We start from the raw sequence: 19,920 nt of genomic DNA, 5'->3' as shown, positions 1-19,920 counted from the left end.
ATTCATTTTAACAGTTCATTGCACAAAGTCATTGGAACCTGTTTTTTCTAGTTGTGTGAACTATAAATTTGTACGTATGTATATATTTGTTTCACATTTCTTTTACTACATATAGTATTTTCTTAAGAAATTTGACTATCAAAAATTTTTTTTATTGCATAACAGACACTCCTCTGACAGAAGGGACAGGTAGAAAGACTGAAAAGCTTATGAGGATAGTGCATTTTCTGCCTTAATAGGAGACATCTTTTGGCTTTATGTTCTCAACACTGTATTTTTCTCCTCTTCCTCAAAAAAAAAAAAAAAACCCAGAAATAGGCAAATGATACTTCTTTGCCTTAATCGTTCTACTGTTGATTTATTTATACGAAGTAAAATGAATTCATAAACCTAAGTGCAACATGGTGATTAAAGTGAGGACTTTGTCATAAATTCTCATTCCTTTGTGTTTTAGGGGTATGTTCGAAAGTTTGTTTTGTAACTGATTTTATATCTCTTGCATAATCAGAATTCTGTAACTGAAATAAATAGACATTAGAATAAAAGGGCTTTTCCATGCTTCTGCTAAAGCACCTCCTGGGTGCATGCCAGCAATGAATGGGCCTCACAAATACAGCTGTTTTCTCACTCTTCTGTTGATCAACATAATTCAATTCTATAAATGTTTATGTAGGGAGGCCCTACTATGCACAACTCATGCTGCAAGATGCTCAATAAATAATTGTAAAATAGCAAATAACCGCAATGCAATAGCATAACCTAACATGCTACACAGCATACATGACAGTAAGTTCGAAGAGTGGAAAATGGAAACTACTGAGCTTTTCAGCTGATCACAATCAAATCAGAACACATCAAAACAGCTGGTGTTCTGTGACTCAGAATCAATCAACCAGTTTTGCATCACCCCATACTTCTTTACTTCTCTTTACAGTTTCACAGAAGAGATTTAAACCAGCATATGTCCTTCCCATTTGGTTAAATTTCTGCTTTGAGTTGCTTTGCTTTCACATTCTAATACCAGCGAACGAAAATCATTGTAATATAAAAGAAAAAAAAAGGCTAACATTAAAATGATTTTTAAAATGATGCCGCTACATTTGTGTAAAATAAACCATATGCTCAAATAAAATGCCCTAGAAGAAAAGTGATATTTTAAAGTAGTGTTATGAAATGAAGATAATTCTGCATCAGCTGTATTTATGTAATTCACAAATATATCAATGTGTATTATAATTTTCTAAGTATATAATTAATATTTTAATTACACAAATTATGATATTTGTATAATCTTAGGAAATTTGTATAGTCTTAGGAAAATCAATAGTAGGTTAGTCAATGAATGCTAAATATTATTATGTGTTTTGGTTCCTGACACCAGCTCTTCTCTTTGTTCTGATAGGTACTTATTGCACCATTCTTTGGCAAAGGCTATTCAGCAGTGGTGACCTCTTCCAATCCAACACTCTACAAATTATTATCTCTGGATTCCCAGCTGACACCCTGCCGGAGGCAAGAGCTACTAAGCCAACTGGAACTGTGCCTTTTCTCTTGTCAAGGTTTTTTTCTTACACAGGAAAAAGAAAGAAAAAAAAAAGATGAAGTTGGGCAAAGTGGAGTTCTGCCATTTTCTTCAGCTAATAGCTCTTTTCCTGTGTTTTTCTGGGATGAGTCAAGCAGAACTCTCAAGGTCCAGATCAAAGCCCTATTTCCAATCAGGGAAGTCCCGGACCAAGCGCAGCTGGGTGTGGAATCAGTTCTTTGTGCTGGAGGAATACATGGGTTCAGACCCCCTCTATGTAGGAAAGGTAGGGTATTGTGACCTTTCAAAGTTGTGAATGATTATTGTCCATGTCTGTGGTTGGATGAAAAACTGCCATATATATATATATATATATAATTTATTTTTTGCTATGGGGATGGTAAACACAAGACATCATTTCTATGAAAGAGTTTATGAAGGTTTTTGGCGATAGTCACTGCGAAGTTGAAATCAAGGTATAATATTCATTACAGTGAAGCTGTATATTAGGGAATGATGCTTCATTCTTAGAAACAGATGAGGATTCTACAGAGGCCTAGTTTACTATGGTCGTAACACACTGATAAAACTGTCATTACCAAAGTAGAACAAGACTATTCATAAAAAATGAAGAGTAGTAGGTTCTTATAACCAGTTTATAACCAGTTGGTTTCAGTTGCTGCTTTTGGGGTATTGTGAAAATGATGTCCAGACTAATATTAATACTTGGGTATCCTTCCCTGATACTTGCAGTGGAAAAACTGCAAAGTGAAACTATTGACCCTAATGTTTCTAAATTATGAACAATTTAAACCCACTTTTCTTAGCAGTATTGTTTTGATAGGTGTGAGTGTGTGTGTGTGTGTGTGTGTGTGTTAGGTTGCTTTAAACATTTTCCTTTGGATTAAAAATGATCATGGACAGAAGTCAGTTAGAAATGATGTTAGACAAGTGATGGACAGTTCATGATGCATTTATTGGGTGACCAAGTGTTAGCTAGACGGACATTTTGTTTTTCACAGTTTCCTTCTGTCTGAATATTTGAGAAGGAGATTTTCGTTGGAGAGCTTCCTGAACCAAAAGGTGCTTCTAGAAAGCATGGCGTTCTCTCTGCCATTTGGCATATCATGTTCCCAGTTCCTAGTCTACTTCCGGTTCAATTATTTTAATATTTTTAAAGGCCTACTGAATTTCTCAATTTGGTACTGAGTACTGGTGAAGGTTTTCTAAATAGGGTATATTAGCACGAAATCTGTGCCTCTGTATTTTTACGCTTCACTCTGTCAGTTTTATATTTGTCTTCCTGGTAAAATGAGGCATAGCTACCTAATGAGTTTATCTATAAATCAATTTTTCAACTTTAAAATATAGAGGAATAATCTTGGTGATTTACTCCATGGGTCCTTTTTTCGTTTGATCACACCTTAAGTAAGGGCCAAAATTACGTTTGTTGATGAGCATCTACATCAATCAAGGTAATTTGTATTATGTTTATTATTTCATTTTAATGTCTCTATATTTTATAAATATTGACTTTCACTGCCTTGTAAACAAAAGGACGTTAATAAGTTAAAGGTTTCTAGAGATGTGAATTAGGATGTTTTTTTTTGGTCCAGTTACAGCATTTTCTTACCTAAGTTTATGTAAATACAGAGGTGTTTTGTGTACAAATATATTTTTTATAGCCATTCTACCGGTAACACCATCATATTTACTGTACATATATATGCTAAATTTCTGTCTCACTCTCTTTTTACTTGTTTTCTTATAAAGAAATTGAGAGGAGTAACCGTAATGATTAGGATTTGATTAGGAAACTAGCTCTTAATTTAATTCATTTTTAATGGACATTTAACAAAGTCATCCAGTTTTCTTAAATGGACAGATCTATACTATTCAAGTAATGTATAAAAGGAAGTAATAGTTATTAAGCAAAATCATATTTTGTGACAATGTAAAATTTTCTAAAAGCAGCAAAACTGTTTCCAAAGTAAATGCCATTTAATTTGGTATTAAATAGAGTTGCTTGGGTGAAGTTGACATTTTAAAAACCAATATAGTTTTAAAATTTAAATACCCTTCTTTTGAATTTCACAAACTTCCCATAATAATTCAGAATGCTTATTCCATAAAACTCCTATAAGCCAATTTAAAATTATGAAGAGGTATGTCCCTATGTTACTTAAATTCCATATACAAACAAAGTTGTTGGGCAAAGGTGTTATTTTTCTAAGAGAAATTGTGTACTTTATTGATTAGGTAACAAGAAATGTTATGTACTTCCCTTTCAACTAATCAAAGAAGGTCACTTACATTTACATGACAGAAGTTAGTTCGTGTTTATCTTTTGCGTGCTGTACGTTGGGAGTTCAATATCGCCTTTCATAGTAAATTGTCCAGGATGGAAATGGATTTAATTTTTTTAAAAAATTGACTAAAATACAGAAAAAGGGCTGTAACATAATTTGAGATGGAAGGAGAATTTGTACACAAGAGAGACAAATGCAAGGCTTTACAGGAACAATTTTCATATATCCTTGGGAAAAAATGGCAGAGAACTTGAGTACTATAGATTTTATATTTGAGATGATGAAATGATTCCTTTTATTAATAATTTGGTGGTCTGAATAAGCAGAGATATAACAATAACTTTGACTTAAGTACGTTTTTTATTACTTGGGTAAATAGACACATTTTCTTTTCCTTTTTTCTTTTTTTTTTCAGTTTTGGGAGTTGATGTTTATGCCCAGAAATTTTTATAGGACAGAAAGAAATAAAATTATAGAAGAAGATGTGAAGAAATGGCTGGGCAGATAATCATAGAAAGAAAAGAAAGAACCTAATTAATCAGTGCTTTTCACAGATGTATATTCAACCTAGGCTAGTTAAATGGTCACACTGTTAGTCATCCTAACACAGTCTAGCTATTTGGGTAATTTGGAAAATAGAAGTGATGACTTCGATACATTTTGCACCTTAACTTGATCACATAATGGATAACTACCGTATGTGTCAAATTGACATCATTTTTATTTTCTTGCTCTATCACTTTCTACTAGTTGTATAACTTGGGGTCAAATTGCCTAATATCATTAAGTTTTAGTTTTCTAATCTATAAAATAGAAAAATGATATCTACAATTCAATTCTGTTACTGAATAAATCTGATTAAAGTATTTATGGCCTACATTCAATTACTCTGGACATTATTATATTTTATATTTCATTACATATTAATTATAAATTAACTTAGTTATGGATCATCTATTTTGTTACATGTCAAATGTTATCTGTGTGATTCCTCAGATGAAAGCCGGTATTATTTTATGTTCTAATAGTGTTTATATTTATTCCAGTTAATTATAGGAATGTCTGTTTTGGGGGTGCTTAATAATGCAGCTTTTAGAAATTATTTATATACAATTAAACTATGGCAGAGATATAATTAGTGGGTAAAAAATTCACAGAAATTATATCTGTGAGTCTTTTAAGACTTTCAAATTTCGAGTCCATGTTAATGGCAGGTGACCAGCAAGATCAATTAAATGACTCCAGTCAATAAAATTTGGTCATTTAAGACATTGAAGATAATGAGGCTACAATATGGCTTTCAAGCATATTATTTTAGGTAGTTTACTGAGTTGGTTTTTACCTATGATAATCAAAGACCAAAGTAGAACATTCTGTTGAATGGGACCAGGAGTGCTTCTAGAACCCTTACTCAGGAACTACCCGGGCACAGACTTCTGGGCTATGCTAGACTCCGATGGTGCAGCCTTTATCATTAGCTTCCCATCATTTTCTTGTGAAATAAGTTGATAAATGTATAGACTTAAGGAAGGAGTCCTTGGATGTTACTCTGAGTTCTGTTTTAATCAATTTCTTGTGAAATAAGTTGATAAATGTATAGACTTAAGGAAAGAGTCCTTGGATGTTACTCTGAGTTCTGTTTTAAAAAATAATAGTGCCCCTTTCCTTACATGTATGTTTTAATTACCATCATGCCTGTTTTCTTGTTTTTATGTGGGGAGAAGGAAGGGGGGTGGATCCTTTCTTTTTTCCTTTTCACTTTATATCACCCCTCCTGTGGCTATTTACAGTACATAGGAGGTCACAGTTTCCACCCATTTCATTGGATCACACTGCATTTTTTCAGCCCAGTCTTTTAATCACCTTGGCATTACTCACTTAACGTCCTGTAACTATCTGACGTAAAAAAAAAAAAAAAAAATTGCCTACAAAACCACTCAGCCTCTGTTCCAGGTATTGAGTGTTTTTCATCTTTCCTAACCGTAATGGGCTGCCAGCCGATCGCTGTGCCCCAGGCCATTACTTTCACTGAAATGTGTGCTTCGTGCCTCTTCCACAGTTGCTTCCCTAGCTGTTAACATCACTCTTTCTTTTATTTTTTATTTTTTATTTTTTGCTACTCCCCTTTCTTCCTAACTCATTCAGGGAAAATTGATACCTATTACCCCAGTAGAAATCAAATACATAGAAATGCAGTTTGCAGGATTGGCTTTGCTTTAAATTTAAGCTTACTTGGAAGTGTTGGTGAGCATTTTCAATGCATTTAATTATACCTCAGCAGTATCTCTCACCAACAAATTATCTACCTCCTGATATCTAAAGATACATTCAGTGTTCCAAAAAAGAAAGTTTCATATTGAAAATAGGTTGTGTTTATTTTTAAAAACTTTGGTTACAAATTAGATTCCTTAACTGGAAAATTTTATATTAGATACAGAAAAGGTCAATAATGAATGCCAAGTATGAGCGACAGGAAAGAGCATGGTCATCATAGCAAAATTTACAGGTTATAGATTTTATTGAGAAAAGACAAACAGGAAAAGTGTCCTCTGAAAATGTAGATTGTCAGGTCAACTCTTAGAAGAAAACAAAGACAGTTTATTTTTTCTAGGAATGAGTAGGCACCCCATTTTCATAATAACTTTACAACCAGAGCTAATTTGTAAAGGCGCTTCTTCTCTGTCAGTTTGCTGATAGATGTGTGGAATTCCTGGTGATTTCAAAAGGAATTTGGACACGGATCAGCTCTATCAGATGCACATAAGTTCATATTTTTAGAAATACTTCTTGGCAGTTATATTCAGCTCTTATAATACTCCAATAAACAAATACATTGTTATTTTGGTTTTTTCTTACCATTTGGTAAATAACATGTTAGATTGTGCCACTAAAATGCAGAAACTCACCATTTATTCAGCTTAATATGGCTAATTAACTTAAAAAGTCATCTTAGTTCAGAAATGAAGGTTATAATTACCGAAGGCTTTAACTGTACAGCTAAAAGTTGGACAGAGTGGAAGACTTGCAGTTATATGCCTGATGATAGCCAAACTAGGTACTCTAGATTGGGCTCCACATTTCCTGATTGTCTGTGTATGTCGATGAAAATCATTTAAAAATTCTGCCTTTTTAACGATGTTTGTATTTATGTGCAATCCACTTGCCTCCTATTTTGTGATGAAAGCAGCAAACATTTTCAAATGCAGTCTATATTCGTTGTTTTTTTTTTCTTTTCTTTTCTTTTTTTTTTTTTTTTGGTTCTTGTTTTGAGATGGAGTCTTGCTTTCTTACCCAGACTGGCATGTAGTGACGCAATCTCAGCTCACTGCAGCCTCCGCCTCCTGGTTCAAGCAATTCTCCTGCCTCAGCCTCCCCAGCATCTGGGACTATAGGCATGTACCACCGCACTTGGGTGGTTTTTGTATTTTTAGTAGAGACGAGGGTTTCACCATGTAGGCCAGGCTGGTTTCGAACTCCTGACCTCACGTGATCTGCCCGCCTCGGCCTCCCAAAGTGTATATTAGCTGTGTTTTAACATTGTATTTATATTGAGGTTTTAGGTGCAAAGGACAAGATATAAACTGAAACGATGATTGAGTTTTTTTCTCTACAATGTGCACTGTAATTGTTTGGACAAGCTTTATGTGCATTGCTCATAGATACAGAGTCATAGGATCTGCAGCCCTCCATGACTCACCAGGATACACGACAGAATTAGATAAGCAGCAGGACAGTCACTGAGACTTTGCTGGGTTGAGCATATGTAGGCAAGGACTATATTGGGAGAAATTGGGTCCTCATTGTTTTGTATGATTTGTATTGATTATATGCCTTAGGTTGATTACCTGAAAGAAACGCTAGTTTGTACAAACATGGTTAACATTGTATCCAAGAAAATCTCTTTTGTATGCTGCTAAACCTACCCTCTGTGTTTTCTTTCTCCTTTTCTTTCTTTTTTTTCAAATATTTATCACATACTTACACTGTGATTGATAATGTGCTAGATAGAAACATTAAAAAATAAACTCTTTCATAAAATTCACAGTCTGGTTGATAAGCCAAGCAGGTAACCCCATGGCAATGGAAAGCAGTAAATTCCAAAACTAACCAACAGCTGTGGAGGTGGTTCCCACAGAGGAAGACTCACAGATCCAAGAACAAACGCTTGCGTGAGGACACCTGGTGCAGCTCTGTGATTTTTGTATCTTTTTAATACAATCTTCAAATCAAAGCAAAAGCAAATTATCTTCTTAGAAAATAGGGCAGAGTTTTCTAAAACTATATTGAGAGAAGCTTTATATAGTAGAAAGATCAGTAAGCAGAAACTCCAGGTTAAAGTAGCAATTTTCTCGTTATTTTAAACACAGCCCTGAAACAATAAGTTTTGATTTTCTCATCTGTAAAATGTGATCAAATTAGTAAAGTTTTAAACTTTTTTATTTTGAACTAATTTCAAACTTATAAATAAGTTGCAAAGTGCTATTCTCTAATCCAGCTTTTGCAAACAGCAATATCTTATGTGACTACAGCAATTATTTAAGCTAGGAAATTAACATTGGTACAATACTATTTACTGATTAACAGCATATATTCAAAATTTGCCAGTTGTTCTAATAAAGTATTAAATACTTGTTTCTGGCAGGAACCAGTTCAATATCACACCTTTCATTATATTTCCCAGTCTGGGATAGTTCCATAGTCTTTCATTGTCATTCTTGACCCATAATTGGGTAGAACATCTTATAATATGGGCCTGTCTCATGTTTCTTCTTAATGCATATGTTTCAGGGAATGTATTTTTGGCAAGTATAAGGCAGAAGTGATGCTTTTCCCTTCTCACTGTATCACGTCAGAAGATAGAGGATGTTGACATGACTCATTCATAATGATGTTGAATTTGATCCCTTGGTTAAGGTGGTGTCTGCCAGGTTCCTTCACGGAATGAACATTATCTGAAAGTTCTAAAATCTTGAAAGAGATATAAAATAACCTAAACTCTCATTACAGATGGGAATAAATACTACTGCTGGTTTGAGGGAAGTGCAAGGGTTGATTCAGTACAATCTGTTGTCCATGTTTAGAATGAGGAGTATGAGCCAGATTTAAATCTATAAGACAGTTAGGTAATGTTCATAATTTTATGCAGCAATGGACTGTGTTTCTCAAAAATACATCAATTTAAGATGTCAAAGGGCAATTGATTTTGCTTATTTTTTTTTCTGAAACATGCAGTAGTATTCTTTATAGTCCAGAATTGCAAGAAAGTTTTCACTAATATAGAGTTTAAAATAAGAGCTTTCTCCCCACATTGCCTACAAAATCTAAAAAATTGTTTTGCATTGTAAGGTTGGGCCCCAAATACTTAGCCATCATAATTACAAATGAAACATTGTTTCGGAATCATAAACACTTAGAATCCTATAAGTTAAAGAACTAACACAAGACATTACAATCTGAAGTATTACATTTTAATATATTTACAGGGTTGAAATCTAAACAACTCATGGAATTATATTCAATGTTGAAATAAATTAGTAATGACAGTTTCTTCTAATTATTCTTGTTTAAAACTTAGATCCCTGTTGCCTAGTCAGTACTTATTTTATTAAATCTTTGGAAAGCCTTGTGAATTAGAAAGGTGATGTTCTTATATTAGAGTTCAAGTAATATATATGTTTGGTAATAAAATAAGTAGAATAATGGAACAGCGTTAGAATTATAATTGAGAAGAGCTAGAAGGCATATCAGATGTCTACACTGAATAATTATCATTTTTTCAAATCTTAAAATTTTAGAAGAGTTAGAACTAAAATGAATACTACTCTGTCGTAATACCAACAATCATATTTTGAAGATAGATGTAAGTTCAATATGTATTTGTCTGTTCTGGTTTCCATAACAAAATATCAGATTAGATAACTTAAACAATAGAAATTTCTTTCTCATTGTTCTGGCTGAGAAGTCCACAATCAAAGTGCCAGCAAAGTCAGTTTCTGGTGAGTGCTCTTTTCTTGGCTTGAGGACAGCACAGCCTTCTCCATGTCCTCACATGGCAGAAGAGAAAAATTTCTTACTCTTTTAATGAGACTATCAGTGTTATGGGATTCAGGTCCCAACCATATAATCTCATTTAACCTTAGTTAACTTGCAAAAGACATACCTACAAATCAGTCACATTGGAAGTTACGGTTTCGGTTTATGAATTTTGAAGGGGGAGGGTCACGACTCAGTTCATAGCAAATACCTAAATTCATTATAAATCATAAGAAATGAACGAATAACAAGTAATTGTTGACAATAATAAGGTAATCTATAGTTTAGTTTTAACAAGTAGAAGTTTACATAGCAATTTCAAAAATGTATTAGAGCCGGACACAGTGGCTCACGCATGTAATCCCAGCATTTTGAGAGGCCGAGGATGTGTGGCTCTCTTGAGATCAGGAGTTTGAGACCAGCCTGGCCAACATGGTGAAACCCCGTCTCTACTAAAAAAAAAAAAAAAAAAAAAAAAAAAAAAAAAAATTAGCTGGAAATCATCGCATGTGCCTGTTGTAATCCCAGCTACTTGAGAGGCTGAGGAAGAAGAATCACTTGAGCCCGAGAGGTGGAGGCTGCAGTGAGCCAAGATCATGCCACTGCACTCCGGCCTGGTCTACAAAGTGAGACTGTCTCAAAAGAAAAAAAAAAAGTATTAGAAATATAGTTTAACTGAAGGTTTAGGAATTTTACCCATGTTTGCTTCAATCAGCTGTAGGTCTCAGGCCAAGGGCCTGAGAATTGCCTTCTGTCGTTTTGCCATACAAACAAAAAAAAAGAGAGAGCCAAAAGACATTGGGGGAAAACAAACCAGTATGGGGAGGCCATCTCCATTTCTAGTTAGGCTAGAATCTTTGTCTTGTAAGATAAATGCAGAAGAGTAATTTCTCAAGATGGGGCTGTGTTACAGGAATGGTAATTAAAGTACCAGAACCAAATGATTAACATCATTCCAGCAAGTTGTGTGTGTAAACAGTGCAGAATTATCTGATAAGAATGCTTCCCTTAGAATGTTTGCTTATCTCCTTCGTTAAAATGCTGACATGTTTTAAGGTATTTAACTGAAAACACACAATCAAAATTTGGACAACACATACATAATGTTCAACAGATGTGAGTTTGAAAGATTTGTGATGATCACCAGTGAAATTAGTCAAACCATGCTTAAATTAGATTTTTCTGATTTGTGAGTCATTTAAGGGTCCATATTGGAGTGGAATGTGTATGGAGAAGAAAAGATTACACATTCCGCACTTGATTCTTTGAAATGAAGAAGAAATAAGATAAAAATCGGCATTTTCTTTCCCATAAAATGTCTGAGAAACTCAGTTCTGTATTTCTCATCTACTGTATCCCTGACGCAGTTTACATAATTTTCTCAACTGAATCATAAGAGCTGAATTTAGGTGGTTAACTGATATGTTTTGCTTAATCTAGAGAAACAGATACTGGGGAGTTCTAGTCATTGGGATTTGATATAATTATAACTAAGAACATGTAGCCATCAACAGTTAAAAATGATTACCAAAGAAATAGATGAAAATTATCACATTGAAAAATTATCACATTTGTAAAGCTAAAGTCATACATAAGGCTTATAATGAAACAGTCTGTAATGTGGTATAAAAGAAAAGAAACTGCATTATAGGACATAGACACAACCTTAGAAAAGTGATTTTTACAGTTTAATATCTAATGATGAGATACAGTTTAAAGCTTGCTATTAAAATTAAAAACACAAGCTTTATTACAAAGGCTAAGTTATCTTCTTAACTGATGATGGAAAATACATATGAGTGAGTGTGGATTCAGGGTTAGGGTCAGAGGAGGAAGCGCATTCTGTTTACGATCCAATTAAGATTTCAAAGTGGATATTTATGACCAAAACAATATTTGAATGATTAACATCTTATAATCTATGTATATTTTTCTCAGTGCTGCTCTCTTCACACTGTCTATGGCTTCCAATTTATGTTTAATTTCTCTGTTAACTCTGGGTACATCGATAAAGTCCAGTTTTTCCATTTTTTACTTAACTTTTAACTTTCTGCTCAACCAGAGCTAAGGCATGTGTGCAAGGAATAGAAAGTTTAAGGAGGAAGGAGTTTAAGCTACCTCAGAGGTTCAACAGTCATACAACAGCTCTTTTTATTATTTTTTCAAGCATCGTCTTGGAATTCACCAAAAAGTATAATTTATATAATTTTGGTCATAAAAGACACATAAATCACATATAATGATTTTATCAAATTATATAAATGCCTTAAACTTGAATATAAATATTATATGAATATCACATATTTTCACTAAAAAGAAAAAATATATTCTTCTTATTATTGTATTTTAATATGAGAATGTCTTGGGCTTTGAAACTCATTTACTTTAGGTTCCTGAATACAGAAATTCTTTGTACAAATCCCTGATGAGTGATCAGGTAGCCTGAGGTCCATCTCTTAGTGGAAGCAGGAATTGTCTTAAAAATACACATTTCAGAGTCACATGATTTGGGTTTGCATACTGGCTCCCTAACTTACAAATGATGCGACTTCAAGCAAACAGCCTATTTCCTCATTTTATTCATTTATAAAATAGGAACAAAAATACTAACCTCACAAGGCTGTTGTACACATAAAAAGAAATACAAATGCACATGAAAGCCTGAAATATGGTATGAAAAAGTATTTTTAAAAGTTAGTGAGCTTAACGAGGAAAGGGATTGTGTCCAATCCAAGCATAGTATCTGTATGTTCTCAGTGGATGGTTACTGCATGTATGGGAAGCTCATGAAACCATGAGCGTTGCTGTGAGAGGATTTTGAGTTTTAGGATGACACATTTCTAGGAGGTGAAATTCCATTTGGCTATTCAAATATTTGAAGGCAACATTTTTACACCCCCAACCCAATTTTAAATGAACACTTAAAAAGATTAAATAATTATTGCTCTCAAGCATTTTGTATGGCATGACTTCTTAAACTGTCCTTCTACTTAGCTGGGCTTGCTTCTCAGCATCCTAAAATATGAAGGTCAGCAATGAACCTCAGTAATCTGTGATAATCCATAAGTCAATTCAAAAAATAAAAATCAAGATTTTTATTTCTCTTGATATTCTATCCATGTATTAATACAAGCCATGATTTTATTATTACTGTTATTAATATTATGATCATCTCTCGAGGAAAACAATCTAAGAAAAAATAGGATTTGAGACTAAATATATATGATTAGAAATAACTAGTGAATACCTTGAAGGAAGCTATAATAAAATGAAACATTTTTATGCCAAAATCTCTCTCTTCAAAAATTATTTTTCTTAAAAAAATGTTAAATGAGAAGCCCAATATCTCTTCTTTCATAGCAAATTCTGTTATTTGCTTTTGCTTACCCTTCCCTTCAGATCTTCCACATTCTTATTTGGTTTTACAAATTAAATCGACCTTTTTCAAATGCTCTCTCCTCCAAGCAGAATGATAGCCTATTGCAGTGGTAATACATTGCACAGCTGTGGGGGCCTGACACTTCATTTTCCATATGGTACTGAATCTGTTGTACCTGAGTCAGCACGATTTCCTCGGGGCTGTCATTGGGAGTGTCTATAGCTATTCTCATATCTCAGACAATGTTGAGAGCCCTGGGTTCCAGGATAGTCTAGTCCAATGGAAAGATGTGGGGCCTGGCAGAAAGAGAGGTCTGGATTTGAATGATGGTTATACCACCCTGATGGTGCAGGATCATGAATATCGCCATCTGTCTAATTCCCGTGACAGTCCTGGCTTTATTTTAAAATCTTCCATAAATCAAGGTGAAGGAAATAAATAATAGCAAAAGAGGCGGGGAAGGGAGAAAAGAGCTAGGTTGTTTGTGGGTATCTGGAAAGTTCAATGTATGACCCATCCTTCTCTCTCAAAGCAAAGATAGTAAGAAGATTTCAGTTGGTTTCCTAATAAGTACAGTATTGAATATACAGACAGGAAATAAGTGTTGAACCTAGAAAGTTAGGATTTTAGAAAAGTAAGATGGAAAGATGGAAGCTTTTTGTTTTGTTTTCTCATAGAGAATTGAAAGTTACACAGCAATTCCTATGTTGTATGATTGTCTTTGGCTATGTTACCTAACACAGATGGCATAGATAATAATGAATTATGATTATGCCAGTGCATAGAGAGGAAGTTTAGCCTAGTAGTTTTCACTGTGGTGCTGGGTGTGGAAGATATGACTGTGAGTCTCAGCATTGCTATTAACTTTGAAATGGCTCAGCTTTTCTCTGCTTAATTTCTGTAAAATGGTTTTAACAAGAGGTCTCATGTAATACAATTGTTATCAGGACTAAATAAGTTAATATATGTAAAGAACTCCTTGTTTTATATACAGCAAACATTCATTAAGGATTAGTTGTTAACAATAGTGATACATCTTTTTATTTTGAAATCAATTGCTACTTTCTATAACTGGCCTAATTCAGGTGTTTTATTTTCAAGCATATTTTTAAAACAACCTAAAGGATAAGGCAGGGATGTCCAATCTTTTGTCTTCCTTGGACCACATTGAAAGAAAAAGAATTGTTTTGGGCCAAACATAAAATACAGTAACACTAATGACAGCTGATGAACTAAAGAAAAAAAAATACATAACGTTTTAAGAAAGTTTATTAATTTGTGCTGGGCTGCATTCAAAGCCATCCTGGGCTAGATGTAGCCTGTGGGCCTTGGGTTGGACAAGTTTGGTCTCAGGAAAAAACAAGGATGAACTCAAGCAAGAGTCATCACATTGGCCACTTGGTGACAACAGACAAGTCCTTTAAATTATCTTTCCTTGTTCTCTCGTCTATCAAAAAGGGACTGTTATGCCGGGTATCCCTCCTCCTTAAAGTTGGAGTCAGCTTTGAATCAGATAACTCCTGCTAAAATGCTTTGAAATATAGAAAGTATTAAATGCTAAGTAAGAGTTATTTCTGATGGAGAGAGCAGATAATAGTTATATTTATAAATTATTAGAGTAAGAACAGAATTGGCAACACATACACCCCTTTTGGTAATTATTTATGAGTAATACTTGGGAAATATCTTTTGGCGATTATTGATGAGTGATACATGTTATTTTATACTTTATTTTATTTTTGTTTAGAGATGGAGTCTTGACATTACCTGGGACCACAGATGCACCCCACTGTGCCCAGCAAATAATATTTTATATATACCAGAAACAGTTCCAGGATTTGGCTACTGTTTTAATAGTTTACATATTCAGAATCAAATCAGAATTAAAATTACAGAGGACAGCTTTTCAAATCACACATTTGAAGAAAGTACAGAGCACACACACACACACACACACACACACACACCGAGAGAGAGAGAGAAGAGAGAGAGAAAGAGAGAGGGAGAGAGGATTGTTCTATTCTCAAATACTTTTCAAATCCTGAAAGCTGATGAAATTCTTGTGAGTTTCCCAAGAGGTAAGAGATTCTAGTGTCATTAGGATTCTACTGAAGAAAAGTGATGCTTAATGGAACTAGATAAATGAGATTGCTTGCTAATCTCTCAGTTAATTTTCTCTCACTCTCCTTCTTTCTCTCTCTTTTTCTTGACCATGCCTTAGGTCAGAACTTCATTGAAACATTGAATTCATTGAAGTTTGGCTCCAACCTATCATATCGCTGAGGTTTACCAATCCTATACTCCATAAAGTTCTGAATTCATAATCTGAGTTTCACAAATTTGTTTTAGTTCCACAAGTGGTAGCATTTAAATATCAGCAGCTTAAGTATTCAAAATTAATACTGATTGCATTTTTAGAGTAGTGAAATTCTGACAGTTTGCAGGGAAAAGGTGCTGAACATCTTGATATAATTTACATACTTCTATAAACAGGCAGTTTTATACCTTTGGAAAGATAAATGAGTAGAAACCAAGTATTTTACAATTCTAACAGTTTTACTGACGTGTAGAGGGAGGGGCGTAGACTGTCCAAAAGGGGAACTATTGCCAGGCTTTTGGGAGTTGCCATTGCTAACAAATCAGTTTGGGTAGGCAGGTGTTCTAGAAAAACCAGAAGAAAAATGAAAATCAGAGATTATTTTTCTCTTCTTTTCACAAATTAAATAAAATGAAAGACCTGATGCTGAAAGTAATTATCCACAGGGGCTTCCTGTAATGTAATTCTGCAATATAAAGCTGAAGGAAATGTGAAGATGAGTATTTCTTCATAAACAAAAATAATTTATGTCAGTTAACTATATCCAGATGAAAAGTACATGAGTTTTAGGGCAAACTCTCTACATCTGAGTATGCAAATACTCAAGGTTTCTTGACAAAATGCATGTTAAACCCACCAAAAGCTCCTGAGTCTCCAAAAGGAGATTTATTATATGATCTCTGCAGTGAGACTAGCCTACAGGTGAAAAGTAAAACTCTCCAAACCTGAAGAAAATTTATCCACTCAAATGGATATATTTATGTTTTATCCATCCAAGCAGAAGCGTCTGGTTAAGTGGAAAGCATACTTGTCTTTGCATCACACATTCATCACTACATAACTTAGGGTAACACGCTTCCTCCCTTCCTCCCTGCCATTCGTGAAATGAAAATTCTAGTAGGAATGCATGCTCTCCTCCTATCCACCACCAGAGTATAATTACTACTCACCAAATTATAACTATTATGTAATTTTTAAATTTTAAAGAGTATATAAGAATATGGCCATTGCAGTGCCACCTTTGTTGGTTTGTTGCAATGTCTCCTTAGAAAAGCTAAATTCTAGGTTCACATTTGTCAGAGCTTGATTGTATCTCATTGAGAAGTGTTATCAGCCATTTAGCAATTTTAGTCTGTATTTTTCAGTGGCTAAATGAATTTTCCTTTATATTTTATGCTGATCTACAACAAAATGCTAAGGATACCTGTGTCTATCATTACTATTTTTATTTAGAACTAGTGCCAGCCAGGCATGGTGGCTCACGCCTGTAATCCCAGCACTTTGGAAAGCCGAGGCGGGTGGATCATGAGTTCAGGAATTCGAGACCAGCCTGGCCAATATGGTGAAACCCCCCTCTACTAAAAATACAAAAATTAGCTGGGCATGGTGACACGCACCTGTAATCCCATCTACTCCGGAGGCTTAGGCGGGAGAATAACTTGAACCTGGGAAGTGGAGGTTGCAGTGAGCCGAGATGGTTCCACTGCACTCCAGCCTCGGCGACAGAGTGAGACTCCGTCTCCAAAAAAAACCAAAAACAAAACAAAACAAAAAAGCAGGGTGAGGGGTCGCCGATTGTCTGAGCTCCGCAGTTCGAAACCAGCCTAGGCAACATGGCGAAACCCAGTCTCTACTAAAAATACAAAAAAATTAGCCGGTCATGGTGGTGTGTGCCTGTAATCCCAGCTACTTGGGAGGCTGAGGCAGGAGAATCCCTTGAACCCAGGAGGGAGAGGTTGCAGTGAGCCGAGATCGTGCCACTGCACTCCAGCTTGGGTGACAGAATGAGACTCTGTCTCAAAAAAAAAAAAAAAAAAAAGAAAAGAAAAGAAAAGAAAAGAAAAACAAAACAAAAAAAAAACCTAGTGCCATGCTGACTCAAAAGCATATAATCCTGAATTCCTACAGAATTATAGAACATGATGGGCTAAATTACAAAACCAAACCAGGAAAAACTGCACAGAGGAAACTGGTTTCTTTTTATTCCCGGGATATCCACCATCCTTCAATTCTCTTCTGCAGTCAGCACTTAAAGGAATCTGAGAGTGAGCACCTTTTAAAATTACATGCCCCAAGTGTCTCACTCTTAAGAAAGCTGACACTCTCAGGGAAAAACAAGGGTAGGGTTAGCAGTTGCCCACCACAGAGATAGAATTCCTCCTTCAGTTTTGCACCGTTAACTGCCTTGTTTGCCTCTCTCTGTTCCTGTTTTTTTTTTTCGTTTGTTTGTTGTTGTTGTTGTTGTTGTTTTCAGAGAAAATAGGAGGATTTTTCTGTCCAAATCTCTGATGCTCATTTTTTGCACTAGCTATGGTCCCATCTTCACTTGAGTCGCATATGTTCTTCATCAATACTCTTTGGAAGTCAATGGAGCTATAAAACACAAATAAGAATCTTCCCAAGATGGTGTTGGAATAGGAAGAATTGCATCTCTTTCAGTGTTTTAAGAGAAACATCTGGCAGAACTTAAATTTGATTCTGTCTCATGGCTACCTCATTGCCAGTTTATCAGAGAACTGACACTGAATCCTCAGATTCGAGAGTGGTGCTTATTGCCCTTTTACTTAGATTAGCCTCATTTTACTTTTCTTTGTATATATTTCAAATATATTTAATTTTATGTCAACGACATTTGGCAGGCAATAAAACATGATTGGGAAAAGAAGCATTAATTTAAATAAGGAATCAGGTTAACATTTAAATTTTATGTTTTAAATAGCATGAAATAATCTGACCATACATATAAATTACATACAAATATATGCAAGCATACATAACATAACTATTTTTACACAGAATATTTTATATACTTGAATGTGGCTTTTTTGGTACAAGTTTGGAATTATTTCACATTTTAGACATTTTAAAAGGCTATGTTATTGGAGAGAAGGAAATACAAAACATAATACATGTAATTCAAATCCTTTTTCTTACCTTTTCCACTTTTTGCACTCTATTCCTTTTTTAAAATCATTCTTCTGTCACATCTTAATAGCTGTCTGATACTTAAGAGGGAGAACTGCAAATAGAGCAAACAACCTTTCTAGCTACCCTGTTGGTTGATTTCTTTCTCTTTTTCTTTTTTTTTGAGACAGAGTCTCACTCTGTTGCCCAGGCTGTAGTGCAGTGGCACCATCTCGGCTCACTGCAACCTCTCCCTCCTGGGTTCAAGGAATTCTCCCACCTCAGCCTCCTGAATAGCTGGGATTACAGGCACGCGCCACCACACCTGACTAATTTTTGTATTTTTAGTAGAGACGGGGTTTCGCCAGGCTGGTCTTGAACTCCTAACCTCAAGTGATCCACCTGCCTCTGCCTCCCAAAGTGCTGGGATTACAGGCATGAGCCACCTTACTCAGCCGGATTTCTATTTGTAGATAGAAGTGGAATGTGAGGTTTACAAGTATATTAAAATAGAGCAAAATTTTCTTTTGGATGGGTGATAATTCATGTACAGTTGACTCTCATCTATGATAGTTATTTCTATGAAGACACCATGAACACTGAATTGGTGAATAGGGAACCATTGCTCTTAGGGGAAATACGAGATTAGATTCTTATGAGACTATGGTCCCAACGTTTTCATGAACTGATCAACTCTTAACCTTGCTTTATGTGTGTTTCTGTGTAATTTAATACATTACTTAATATATACTATTGATTCATTAACATTAAACTCACAGACAACACACTGTAACTAATGCCTGGAAAAGCTCATTTAACATACATGTTTCTTCCCTAAGGCACATCACAGCCTTTTTGTGCCTAGGAACACTGGACAGCATTTCAGTGCTATGTCTGGGGGTCATTTTAAACAGCAAAACCACAAACAGAAAGTACAAAATAGGAAAAATGTGTCACCAAACAGACTGCAAAAAGGATAATTGTTTACAATATGGAAGCAGAATGAGGATAGACAGGGGTGTTGCTTTCTTCAACCTTAGTTGGGAATGTGTGAATCAGAACACTCAGATGTTATGCTGCTCTGTGTATGTTCAAGAATGACCACAGATAAATACATTTTATTGAGTAGATGAATTCCCAAACACAAATTCCTGCAATCATAAATATTAACTCTATCTATTTAGGAAAGAGTAAGCATTTGGACCACAGCACATGAACACTTCAACATTCTGTTATTAGATAATGAATCCAACCAAATGAACAATCCAGAGAAAAGAAAATTGACAATAATAAAAGTTAAATTAACAGAAAGATAATTATAAGCAAGCATAGCAATAGTTGAAAATTCTGAAAAGCTTATAACATCACTCATCATCCAGCATCCTTTCTGAAAACAAAGGATTTTTAAATCACTTTATGCACATATACAACATGAGAGGTTGACAAAATAATGCAC

General features: G+C 34.7%; 1 protein-coding gene across 3 annotated transcripts in view; it reads left to right on the top strand.

Moving 5' to 3' along the window:
* Positions 1–19,920, top strand: part of CDH7 (cadherin 7) — a 128,458-nt gene that overhangs the window by 10,430 nt on the left and 98,108 nt on the right. For all 3 annotated transcript variants that reach the window (XM_032152087.2, XM_032152088.2, XM_058438275.1), the window contains exon 2: positions 1,403–1,808. In XM_032152087.2, coding sequence (XP_032007978.1) covers positions 1,599–1,808 — 210 coding nt within the window. In that variant the 5' untranslated portion in view covers positions 1,403–1,598. The remainder of the gene's footprint in view (positions 1–1,402; positions 1,809–19,920) is intronic.

Source organism: Hylobates moloch, unplaced genomic scaffold, assembly GCF_009828535.3.
Source record: "Hylobates moloch isolate HMO894 unplaced genomic scaffold, HMol_V3 SCAFFOLD_5, whole genome shotgun sequence".
Classification (NCBI taxonomy): Eukaryota; Metazoa; Chordata; class Mammalia; order Primates; family Hylobatidae; genus Hylobates; species Hylobates moloch.
This window is presented reverse-complemented; position numbering and strand designations above follow the sequence as displayed.